General features: G+C 40.6%; 1 protein-coding gene across 1 annotated transcript in view; it reads left to right on the forward strand.

Annotated features, from left to right (window-relative positions):
- LOC114029575 (mucin-16-like) overlaps positions 1 to 2,229 on the forward strand; it is a 38,567-nt gene extending 36,338 nt beyond the window's left edge. Inside the window, exon 11 of the mRNA XM_027844081.1 lies at positions 2,122 to 2,229. Coding sequence (XP_027699882.1) covers positions 2,122 to 2,229 — 108 coding nt within the window. The remainder of the gene's footprint in view (positions 1 to 2,121) is intronic.
- Positions 2,230 to 12,722: the final 10,493 nt, after the last annotated feature.

Genomic DNA, 12,722 nt, shown 5'->3' on the forward strand with positions numbered 1-12,722 from the left:
CCTCCTCAAAAGTCTATTTTGCTTCTAACCACTTTCTCCCTTAATCCATTCTCCCTTCTATCAGCCCTCTACCTTCTCTTCTCCATGCCCCCCTCCAACTGCCCTGTTGGGTAAGATAGATTTCTATACCCAACTGAGTGCATATATTATTTCCTCTTTGAACCAATTCTGATGAGAGTGAGGTTCAAATGTTGCCTGCCAGGGGTGGCAAAAACTCATCTTTGCATGTCTATTTTATGCAAGATATTTTACCCCCCTGTTCTTCCTCTCCCTTCCCCCTTCTCCCAGAACACCCTTCTTTCTCACTCCTTTTTGAGATCATTCCATCAAAGTCAACTCACACCTGTGCCTTCTGTCTAACAATACTCCTTCTAATTGCTTTAATCATTACAACATTCTTAGAACATGTATCATCTTTCCATATAAAAATGTAAACAGTTTAACCTTATTGACTCCCTAATGATTTCTCTTTCATGTTTACCCTTTTATGCTTCTTTTAAGTTCTGTATTTGAACATTAAATCTTCTGTTTCACTCTGGTCTTTTCATCAGGAATGCTTGAAAATCCTCTATTTTATTGAATATCCATTTTCCCCCTGAAGGATTATTCTCAGGTTTACTGGATAGATGATTCTTGGTTGTTATCCTAGTTCCTTTGTCTTCTGTAATATCATATTCCAAGTCTTCCATTCCTTTAATGCAGAAGCTGCTTAATCATGTGTGATTCTGACTTTGGCTCCATGATATTTGAATGGTTTTTTTCTGGCTGCTTGCAATATTTTCTTCTTGATCTAGGACCTATCCTTGACCTGGAATTTAGCTATAATATTCTTGGGAGTTTTCATTTTGGGATCTGTTTTGGGAGGTGATCAGTGGATTTGTTCAATTTTTATTTTACCCTCTGGATCTAAAATATCAGAGCAGTTTTCCTTGATAATTTCTTAAAATATGATATCTAGGCTCTTTTTCTTTAATCATGGCTTTCAGGTAGTCCAGTAATTCTTGCATTCTCTCTCCTCAATATATTTCCAAGTCAGTTTTTTTTATGAGATACACAATATTTTCCTTTTTTTCATTTTTTTAAACTTTGTTTTGTTTCTTGATGTCTCATGGAGCCATTATCTTCCACTTGCCCAATTCTAATTTTTAAGGAATTTTTTTTTTTGGTGAGCTTTTGTACCTCTTATTCCATTTGGCCAATTTTGCTTTTTAAGGATTTCTTCTCTTCAGTGAATTTTTGAGCCTCTTTTATCATTTGATCAATTCTGTTTTTAAAGTGTTATTGCCTTTACTATTTTTTGTGTCTCCCTTACCAAGCTGTTGACTCTCTTTTCCTAATTTTCTTAAGTCACTCTCTTTTCTTTTCCCAATTTTTCCTCAACCTCACTTGAGTTTTAAAATCGTTTTTGAGCTCTTGCAGGAATTCTTGTTGGGTTTTGGCTAATTTACATTTTTTTTTTTGAGGCTTTGCTTGTGGCTATTTTGCTGTCAATGTCTTCTTCTGAGTTTGTACCTTGATCTTCTCTTTCACCCTAGCAGCTTTTTTGGATCAGTTTCTTTTTCATTATTTGCTCATTTCCCCAGCCTATTTCTTCACTTTTAACTTTATGTTAAAGTTGGACTCTGCTCCTTAGGTGGAGGGGGCACTGTCCCAAGCTTTAAGTTTTTCACGCTGCTGTATTCAGAACTAATTCTGGGGGGTCTGTATGTTTTTGATGCTTCCAAGGTCGTATGATCCAAGGAGAAATGTGGTCACTGCTCTCTTGGCCTACGCTCTGGTCTTTACCCAGGAAAAGCCCTTGCTCCCCTGCATCCACCAGTGCTAGCTCTCCTCTTGGCCCTGGAACTATGACCAAATCCCCTACTCTCCTGCAGCAGCAAGAGCTAGTTCTTTGTGTCTTGGAACTGAGACCCAGCTCCCTTGTGAATGACCACAAACATTCTTCTTCACCCTGGACCTGTGACCAGCACCCCTGCTTTCCTGAAGCCATAAGTGCTATCATTATTCATTCTTCTTGGCCTTGGAACTATGACCTGGAATTGGTATAGGCAATGCAGCAGGGTCCTGCACCCAGTGCCAGCAAAACGTCCCCTGTGATCTTTTTCTGACCACTTGTCCAAGCCCCTTACTGTCGATGAACTGAAAGCTCCTGAAGCTGCTGCTGCTGCTGCTAATGCAGCCCCCTCCAAGGCCTACTGCTGGTGTTACCTTGGTGTGTACTGGGGCTGACCCCTACAGGGTGTCAAAGACCCCTCCTACTGATCTTCTAAGTTTCCTTGAGCTGGAAAAATGTCTCACCCCGACCTTTTGTTGGTTCTGCTACTCCAGAATTCAATCTGAGGCCTTATTTTAAATTTGTTTGGAGGGGAATGTTGAAAGAGTTCAGCTGAGTTGTTGCTTGTACTCCACCATCTTGGCTCCCAAGCATTTATTAAGCACCTACTTTGCTTTAGGCACTGTGCTGGGGATACAAATAGAGGCCAAAAATCCCAAACAGTCCCTGCTCTCGAGGAGCTCTCAGTCTAATAGGAGAGACAATATGAAAAAAAAAAACCAACCCTAGGTACAAACGATATACACAGGATAAATTGGAGGTGGTCTCAGAGAAAACGCACTGGCATTACGGAGAACTAGGAAAGGCTTCTTACAGATGGTGAGATTTGAGCTGAGACTTGGAGGAAACCCAGGAAGCCAGAAGGAGAAAGCTAGGAAGAAGAGCCTTCCAGGCATAGGAGACAGTCAGTAAAAATGCTACGAGTCAGGCAAGGAAGAGTCTTGTGCAAGGAATAGCAAAGAGGCCAGCATCACTTGGTGTTTCAAATGATACGTTTACAGTTCCCAGTGCCTAGGAGGTGTTTAATGAATGCTTGTTCCCTTCTTTTCCCCTTCTGACTTCTTGGAAGCTCAGGTGACTGGAAGAGCTAGAAAACAGCCCAAATTCTTTATTCGACCCCCAGATCAGTTTCTCTTCTGCTTCCAGTTCCATTTTCAAAAAGCAGATTGTGCCTTTATTATTATCTTATCTCAGACAGGAATCAAGTACCAACCTAAAAAACCAGGCTCTTGTCTTTCTGAGGCTGTTGTTTATCTGTCTCACCATTTTTCTAGAATATGAAGGTAATTGAGTTTGGTTTTTTTTTAATTAAAAATGCAAACCTAGTACAAATACCTAATATTTGAAAAGTGCTTAGCACGGCTCCTGGCACATAACAGGTACTTAATAAATGTTTATTAAAAAAAGAGAGAAAGAAGCAGGATAGAGTAATGGCCAGAGAGCTGGAAGACCTGGGCTAAAGACCCACCTCTGACACCCATTTCAGGGCTCTGAGCAAGTCACAAGGTAACCTTCTGTATGGGGGGCGGGGAGAGGGCCAGGCAGAGTCAGGCTCCAGTAGCGGCACTGAAATTGTGCTCAGGCCTACAGAAACACTTCATTTCAGAGTAAGGAAGAGGAGCTTACGACCTAGTTGGCAACCGTCTTGGCTAGCTCAGGGGGCAGCAGGTAACCCTGGTAGAGAAGGCAGCAGGCCAAGACATAAAGCCCAGCAGCAGTAGTCTGGGGCAACAAGCAGAGATGCAGGCCTGCTATGGGTGTAGGTGTGGGAAGCAGGTCCAGACAAGGGTCCCAGTGGTGCTGGCCATGGGGCAGCAGGTCCAACTGACCACAGCAGCAGCAGAGATGTGGGCCCCAACGGCACACATGGCAGTGGCCAGAGACATGGGCCCCAGTGGCAGCAAATAGTGGATCAGCTTCAGCAGCAATGGTAGCCCACTGTCCAAAGAGTTCAACGGTATATTTGGTGGCAAAGGGCAAGCCTCCCCCACCTCCACAGCTCATTGCTTACTATAATGTAAAACTGATGGGACTTTCCATATTCCTGCCAATACAACACCCATCAATCATTGTACAATTCTTCCAGAGGGAGGGCTTAGAGGATCAATAGAAGGAAGCTTGCTTTGAAATGGTAACAAGAAAAGGGTGAAAATGTCTAACAGAAAAAGAGGATGAGTCCCTCAGAGGCCTCTCATAAGGCAAAGATTCTGTATGCCACCACCCTACACCCGTTGGCCACACGCTACAGGGCTCCCAGGGAGGGGGAGGTCCTGGCTGGTGGGCCGGCAAACACTAAATGGATGGGGGCAATTCTCCCTGCTTTGTGATGAGGATCAGTGACTACACGAGAAGCGCTATCATCTTTGCTATGTCCCTCATGTTGCTAGTGCTCCTCCTGCTTATGGCTACCTTTTCACATACGAAGACCCACTGAACTGGAAAGATGTGGTATCATTCAACACATGATCATTCAGACCCAGGACTGCTCCTTCCTGAGATTCTCCCAGATTCAGTCACTCCTTCAGGGAACAGTTACATCATTTGTTTTATATTATTTTGGTTCTATTTTTGTCTTAGTTTTCCCCCTTCCTCATTTAGTGCTGCCTTCTTGAATTATGGTGGTTAGGGTTAACCAGTAACAGCCCTAAAGTTATCTTAATGGTGGAAGGTTAACTGGAAGACCTTAATAAGGACCTTTCCACCAAGGTGTGGAGTGTGGTAGGAGCAATATTGGCATACCTTGGAGACACTGTGGGTTCAGTTCCAGACCACTGCGATTAAGTGAATATTGCAATTAAGTGAGTCACGTTAATTTTTTGGTTTCCCAGTGCATATAAAGGTTATGTTTATACTATACTGTAGTCTATTAAGTATGCAATAGTATTATGCCTAAAAAACAATGTACATACCTTATTTAAAAAATACTTTATTGCTAAAAAAATTGCTAACCATCATCTGAGCCTTCAGGGAGTCATAATCTTTTTACTGGTTGTGGGCCTTGCCTCAATGTTGATGGCTGCTGGCTGAGCAGGGTGCTGGTTGCTAAAGGCTGGAGTGACTGTGGCAATTTCTTAAAATTAGACAACAATGAAGTTTGTCCCATCGATTGACTCTTTCACTTGAACACGTAAAGGTCATCGTAGGGTTATTAACTGGCCTAATTTGAATATTGTTGTGTCTCAGGAAATAGGAGGACCCAAGGAAGGAAGAGAGATGGCCTGTTGGTGGAGCCATCACAACACACACAATATTTATTGATTAAGTTCACCATCTCATAGGGGAAGGTGCGTGGCACCCCAAACAATTACAATAGTAACATCAAAGATCACTGATTCCAGATCACCATGACAGCTATAATAATACTGAGGAAGTCTAAAATATTGTGAGAATTGCCAAAATGTGACATAGAGACTGATGTGAGCATGCATCATTGGAAAAATGGCTTCCTTGATGCAAAGTTGCCACAAACCTTCAATTTGTAAAAAATGCAATATCTGTGAAGCACAACAAAATGAGGTCTGCCTGGATCCTAACCTCTCCCCTCATGGAAGTTAAGCAAGTTTTTCCTGAAAAGGTGTTGAGATATTTTTGACACTTGATTGGTTCACAGGACTAAAGGCTCAGGCTTTTGACATCATTTCCTCATTGCCTCAGTACAATGCAGCTTCAAAGAAAGGCCACAAGGGGCACTCCAATGCTTGGCTGGGTAGTTCAAGTGTATTGAGCCTATACTTTGCTCTACCCTCTACACCATGTTAGACCCGCATGTTCCCTCTTCCCTGACAGCATGGATTAATTTTCACAAAGCTTTACTAGGGACACTTAATAAAATCAATGGATTAATCATATATACATAATTTAAATTAATGTATTATCTATAAATCTATATAAAATAAAAAATATAATTGATTGATTGATCATAAAAATTTACAAGTGATTAATCAGCTTTGAGAAAAGACCAAGTCAAAGTATAGAAGACAAGTTGTCAGGTATGTTGTAGAAAGGAAGGAATTCTTGATCACATATGGATTTGGACTAGCTGGTCACTGGAAGTCCCTTCATTTGGCCTGCCTAGTAATCACCTCATCCTCATCTGACTAGCTTCAGAAGGGAAATCCACTACACCCAAGGCAACATACTCCTCTTTTGTACACCTCTAACTGTCAGGTGGTTGTTCCTTTTATAGAGAGTAAATCTGCTGTTCTAGAGTTTACACCCAACTTAGGTTAAATGACCTAAGTAACCATCTTCTATTAGATGTTCAAAGGGCTGTGATGGGAAAGATGGTTCACATTTATTCTACTGGGCCCCAAAGAGCAGAGCGGGGACTAGTAGGTGTGGACAAAGGAATTAGTAGATCATATTTTAAGAGAAGAAAGAACTTCTCATCAGTGAAAAATTCTTAACAGGAAAAAAAGTCCCATATGTTCAAAAATGTTTATAATAACATTATTTGAAATAATAATGTACTACAGCTGTGTGCACTGTGCCAAGCACATAGCAGGTGCTTAATAAATGTTTACTGACTAAAAAGCTGGGAACAAAATATGTGGTCGATATCATTATCACCAATAGGCATTGATTAAGCACCTACTATGTGCCAGGCATTGTGCTAAGTGTTGGGGATACAAAGAAAGGCAAAAATAGGGAAGTAGAGGAACAAATTGGGCCAAATTAGCTGCAGGAGATTGAGGCTCTTCCACTAGCACAGAAGCTATCGAGGCTTTGTTTCTTCCTGTTACGCATAATGAAGACAGGGATTTTGCCAGAGTGGGGGAAGAACAGTGAGCTTTCCTGCCTAGTTTACCTCTTCTCCAGCCTCAGATTTATTAACAGCTAAACCAGAGGGAAACTTGGGAGTAGCTGAGAGTATCTAGCCCTTGATTAGATAATTATCTGTAACAGAAGGCTTTGATCTCCATGGAGACACAGGGATAAAAAAGGAAAGAATTTATTTTAGCTTGGGTGCGCTCTGCCTGGTTTTTGTTAGCTGGCAGAGGTCACAGTCACAGTCAACAAGCATTTATTAAGCACCTTCTCTTTGTCTGGCACTGTACTAAGTGCTGGGGAAACCAAGAAGGAGCTGGGGGTGGGGGTGGGGAATGGGAAGGAAACGCTCTATGCAAACAAGGTATATAGAGGATAAATTGGTGATAAGAACTAGCATTTATATAGCACTTTAAGATTTATGAGGCAGCTAGGTAGTACAGTAGATAGTGGTGATGTATCAGGCCTGGAGTCTGAAAGATCTGAGTTGAAATTCAGTTTCAGACACTTAGCAGCTGTGTGACCCTGGGCAAGTCACTCAACCCTGTTTGCCTCAGTTTCCTAATCTGTAAAATGAGCTGGAGAAGGAAATGGCAAACCACTCTCTTATCTTTGCCAAGAAAACCCAAATGGGGTCATGAAGTCTAACAGGACTGAAATGACTAAATAACAACAACAATTAAGATTTACATGGTACTTTACAATATGGTCTCCATTTATATTCACAACAACTCTGAGAGGTAGGTGCTATTGTTATCCTCATTATACAGCTGAAGAAACTGAGGGGGACAGAGATTAAATGCCTTGTCCAGGATCACACAGCTAAATCCGTCTGAGGACATATTTGAACTCACGCTTTCCTGAATCCTGAATTCCAGGGCCCAGGGCTCCATTCAGTGAGCCACTCAGCTGCACATTTCTTAAGAAAGTATATTTACAGGCAAATTTATGCCATGATCAGTTAAAAGAACCAGGCATGGTTAGCTTGAAGACTTTTAAGTCTTATTTAAAATTATTTAAAATCTTATTTTAGTCTCACAAACATTCTGGGAGGGAAGTGTTATTATTATCCTCATTTTACAGATAAGGAAACTGAGGCAGACAGGTTAAGTAATTTGCTCAGGGTCACACAGTCAGTCATCTACTAAGCTGATAATTTCAGAAGGAAGGCACTAAGGTTATGGAGGAACAGGAAAGGCTTCTTGAAGAAGACAGAATATAGTCCCCATCTCCTAGGACTGTTTGTAAAATGGGGATAATAATAGCACTTCCCTTCCTAGGGTATTTGTGAGGACAAAATAAGGTAATATTTGTTTCTTTTTTCTTTGTGAATTCTTTTCTCTTTTTAAAATATTTATTTTCAGTTCCAAATTCTTTCCATCCCTCCAATCCCTCCCCCACCCACTGAGAAGGCAAGAAATACAATAACCATTATACATATGAAGTCCTGCAAAACATTTCCACATTGGCCATGTTGCAAACTTAAAAAAAAAAAAGTGAAAAAATTTTGCTTCAGTATGCACTCTGAGTTCATCACTTCTCTCCTTGGAAGTAGACAACATTTTTCATCATGAGTCCTTTGGAATTGTTGTGGATCATTGCATTGATTAGAGTAGCTAAGTCTTTTACAATTGATCATTATACAATGTTGCTGTTACTGTGCACAAGGTTCTCCTGGTTCTGCTCACTTCACTTTGCATCAGCTCACATAAGTCTTCCCAGGTTTTTCTGAAACCATTACCTTGTAAAATGCAATAATATTTGTAAAGTGCTTTGCACATATTAAAGCATTATATAAATATGAGCTATTTTTATTATTGATATCATTGTAACATCACCAGAAAACATCAGAGATCTTGCAGCCTCAGAGGTAAAAGTTACACCTCTACAGGTATTCCCAGAGACCATACCTCTGGGACTAGAACTTTGCCCTAGGGCCCCACTCTCCTAATCAGTGGCTCCATCTCTTGGATCACAATTTTGGGAAAGCTCAGCCATGTTTCACTTCCCTCTTCCCTCTCTGGCCATCTCCACAGCAATCTCACTTGCTGCTATATGTGGTGTACCCTTTCCTCTACCTCTACCTCTCCAGTTCTGGAATTATAAATCAGGATTAAACCAATTCTGTCAGTGTTCCTGGATGAGCTATATCACTCAACTCCCCTATGACCCAACTCTACAGCCCCAATAGAATGTAAGGCCCTTGACAGCAGGGACTATCTTTGTTTTTGTTATTTGTAGCCCCAGGAAATAGTGCAGTGCTCAGCACATAGTGAGCACTTAATAAATGCCTGTTCATTCATTTATGTGAGTACTTCATGCATGATCCCTATACATGCTCACTCTACCCACTGATGGTATGCATATTTGAGGGCAGAAGTGTTCTGTGGTTATATGAGGAATGTTGCAAACCTTCCCACTAAACTATTTCATTAAATCACTTTGCTTTGGACTAATCATGTTCTCTGACTGACTAGAGAAAAAGGTAAATGACCAGACCATATGACTAGCAAGATGGCAGACCAGACATTTTTGACAGTCTTCAGGAACTCTCCAAGTTCTCCTTTAAGAATTATGCACAGGGGTAGACTAATTACAGCAATCTCTGCAGAACAAGACACCAAAAACCCTAATAAGATAACAACCAGATGAATTAACAAAGAGAAGGGTAATCCCTAAAGCCCCAACCTCTATTAGGGCAGCAGAACCCAACCTAAAGGCTTGTGCTCTGGGAAGCATTCAACAATTTCCTTGCTGCCAAATGAAGGAAGGTAGAGAAGAATGGAAGTGTCCTTTGCTTGGGGCAGCACTCAACTAGAGAAGTAAATTCAGAGGGAACTAGGGCAGGGTACAACTGGGGAGGAGGGGAGAGAAGGGAGAATTCACAAGCCTGAAGGAAAGGAGACTGGCATTCAGCTGAGGCCATTTCTGTTGCACTGAGCAAAGACTGAGGGCAATAAAAAATGAGTCCCCCAATATGGGAAGAGACTGAGACAATTTTGAGTTTCAAACTGTGCAGGATCTACCCTCAAAGAGGAAGAAATTAGAAAGTGAGTGATAGAATATAAAGGAAAAAGCCCAGAGATATCAGGAAGAATATTCCATTAAAAACTTTGAGCACAAGCAGATAAATCCACAGGTAAGATAATAAAACAGAAGGGAAAGCAGCCAGCAAGATTTCTAAACAAGTTTAAACATTTTCTTTAAACATTTAAGCCTGATAAGGCAGGGGATCGTGTGGGTTCCCCCCAAAAGTTTATGGAACCAAAGCAGATTATTCCCAAATGGTTTCAGAGGGAAATAAGAATTGTGAAAGCAAAAATTTATGGCCTGTATAGCAAAATAAATAGTTAAACAAACAAACAGATAAAAGTTGGCAGAACACAAAAATCGTGAATCCACAACAGAAAATCTTACCAAGGTAGGTGGAGCCAAGATGGAGGAGTAAAGTCAGGGACTCAAGTGAGCACTCCCAAATTCCCCTCCAAGAGACTTTAAAATAATGCCTCAAAATGAATTCTGGAATAGCAGAAGCGACAAAAGGGTAGGGTGAAACAATTTTCCAGCCCAAGATAACGTGAAAGGTCAGCAACAAAGGTCTATCTCATTGGGGTAAGAGTAGAGCACAGGCCAGCACAGGCCAGCACAGGCAACACCCTGGCAAGCCAGCAGCAGGCCTTGGGGGTGACTGAGCTGGCAACATTAGCTTCTGGAATTCTCAGCCCATAGAAGGTAAGGGGGCTAGACAACTGGTCAGAAGGAGATTTCAGGGGACCCTTTGGTGGCACTGGGTGCAGGACTCTGTTGCATTGCCCATAAGTGCTTCTAGGTTGCAGTCCCAGGGTGAAAAGAAGCATTAGCACACCAGAACTTGTGACCCAGGGGAGCAGGAACCCTAGTCACAGTACCAGGGTGGAGAAGAGTGCTCACAGACCAGAGCATAGGCCAGGAGAAAGTGAGCACATCTTTCCTTAGATCATACCACCTTGAAAGAACTGAAACCTTGCAGACCTCCAGAACTAGCCTTGAAAACATCAGCACAAAAAAACCATAAGCTTGGGACAGTGCCCCCTTCACCCCAGGAGCAGAATCCATCTTTAAAATACAATCAAAAGTCAAGAAATAGTTGGGAAAATGAGCAAACAGAAACACAAAAAAAAAGGATCCTGACCATCAGAAGTTACTATGGTGACAGTAAAGAGCGAAACACAAACTCAGAAGACAAGAAAATCAAAAGTTACATGCAAAGCCTCAAACAAAAATATGAATTGGTCTCAGGCCAAAAAAAAAAAAAAAAAAAAGAATTCCTGAAAGAGTTCAAAAAGGATTTTTAAAATGAAATAAGAAAGGTAGAAAAAAAATTGGGAAAAGAAATGAAAGTGATGCAAGATAATCATGAAAAAAAAGATTCAAGAATGTGGTAAAGGAGGCACAAAAGTGTTGAAGAAAATGACACCTTAAAAAACAGAATACGTCAAATGACAAAAAGAGGTACAAAAGTCCACTGAAGAGAAGAACCCCTTAAAAAGTAGAAATGGCCAAATGGGAAAAGAGGTACAAAAGGTCACTGAAGAAAATAATTCCTTAAAAATTAGAATTGGGCAAGTAGAAACTAATGACTTCATAAGACATCACAAAGCAATCAAACAAAATCAAAAGAATGAAAAAATAGAAATGTGAAAAATCTCATTGGAAAAACAACTGACCTGGAAAAAAGAGGAGAGAGAATTTAAGCAATATTGAACTACCTGAAATCCATGATTTAAAAAAAAAAAGAGCCTAGACATCAAATTTCAAGAAATTATTGAGGAAAACCGCCCTGATGTCTTAGCGTCAGAGGGTAAAATAGATGTTGAAAGAATCCACCAATCACCTTCTGAAAGAGATCCCCAAATGAAAACTCCCAAGAATATCACAGTCAAATCCCAAAGTTACCAGGTCAAGGAGAAAATATTGCCAGTGGCTAAAAAGAAACAATTCAAATATCACAGAGCTACAGTCAGGATAGCAGCTTCTACATTACAGGATTGGAGGGCTTGGAATATATTCCAGAAGGCAAAAGAACAAGGATTACAGTCAATAATAACCTACCCAGAAAACCTGAGTACAATTTTCAAGGGAAAAAATGGAAATTTAATGAAATAGGGGACTCTCAAGCATTTCTGATGAAGAAATCAGAGCTGAATACAAAATTTAATGTTCAAATACAAGTCTCAAGCATAAAACGGTAAACAGGAAAGAGAAATCACAAGGGAATCAATGAAGCTAAACTGTTTACAATCCTACTTGAGAAGATGATACTTGTAACTCATAAGAACTTTATCATTATTAGGGAGTAAGGAGTATACATAGACAGAGGGCATAGGTATGAGTTGTATATAAGGGGACAATATCTAAAAAAATAAAATTAAAGGTTAGAAGGAGGGATATATAAAAAAGTAAAATTAGAGGTGAGAAACAGGGATGCACTGGGAGAAGGGGGAAGGGAGAGAGAATGGAGTAAATTATCTCACATAAAAGAGGCACAAAAGAGCTTTTACAGTGGAGGGGAAAATGGGGGAGGGTGGGGGGAGTGGCAGACAACACTTGAACCTTATTTTCATTGGAACTGGCTCAAAGAGGGAATAACATACACACTCAGTTGGGTATAGAAATCTATCTCACCCTGAAGAGTAGTGGAAGGAAAAGGAGACAAAAGAAGGGAAGGTGCTGATAGAAGAGAAAACAGATTGGGGGAGACAAGGGTCAGAAGCAAAACACTTTTGAAAAGGGGTACAGTGAAAGGAGAGAGAGAGAGAGAGAGACATAAACAGGTGAAAAATTGGGTAAAGGAAAATACACAGTTAGTAATCGTAACTGTGAAAAAAAATTATAGCAAGTTTCTCTGATAAAGGACTTATTTCTCAAATATATAGAGAACTGAGTCAAATTTATAAGAATACAAGTCATTTCCCAAGTTGATAAACGGTCAAAGGATATGAACGGACAGTATTCAGAAGAAACAAAAGCTATCTATAGCCATATGAAAAAAAATGCTCTAAATCACTATTGCTTAGAGAGATGCAAATTAAAACAACTCTGAAGTACCACCTCACACCTATCAGATTAGCTAATATGACAG

Source organism: Vombatus ursinus, unplaced genomic scaffold, assembly GCF_900497805.2.
Source record: "Vombatus ursinus unplaced genomic scaffold, bare-nosed wombat genome assembly UNPS02014935.1, whole genome shotgun sequence".
Taxonomy (NCBI): Eukaryota; Metazoa; Chordata; class Mammalia; order Diprotodontia; family Vombatidae; genus Vombatus; species Vombatus ursinus.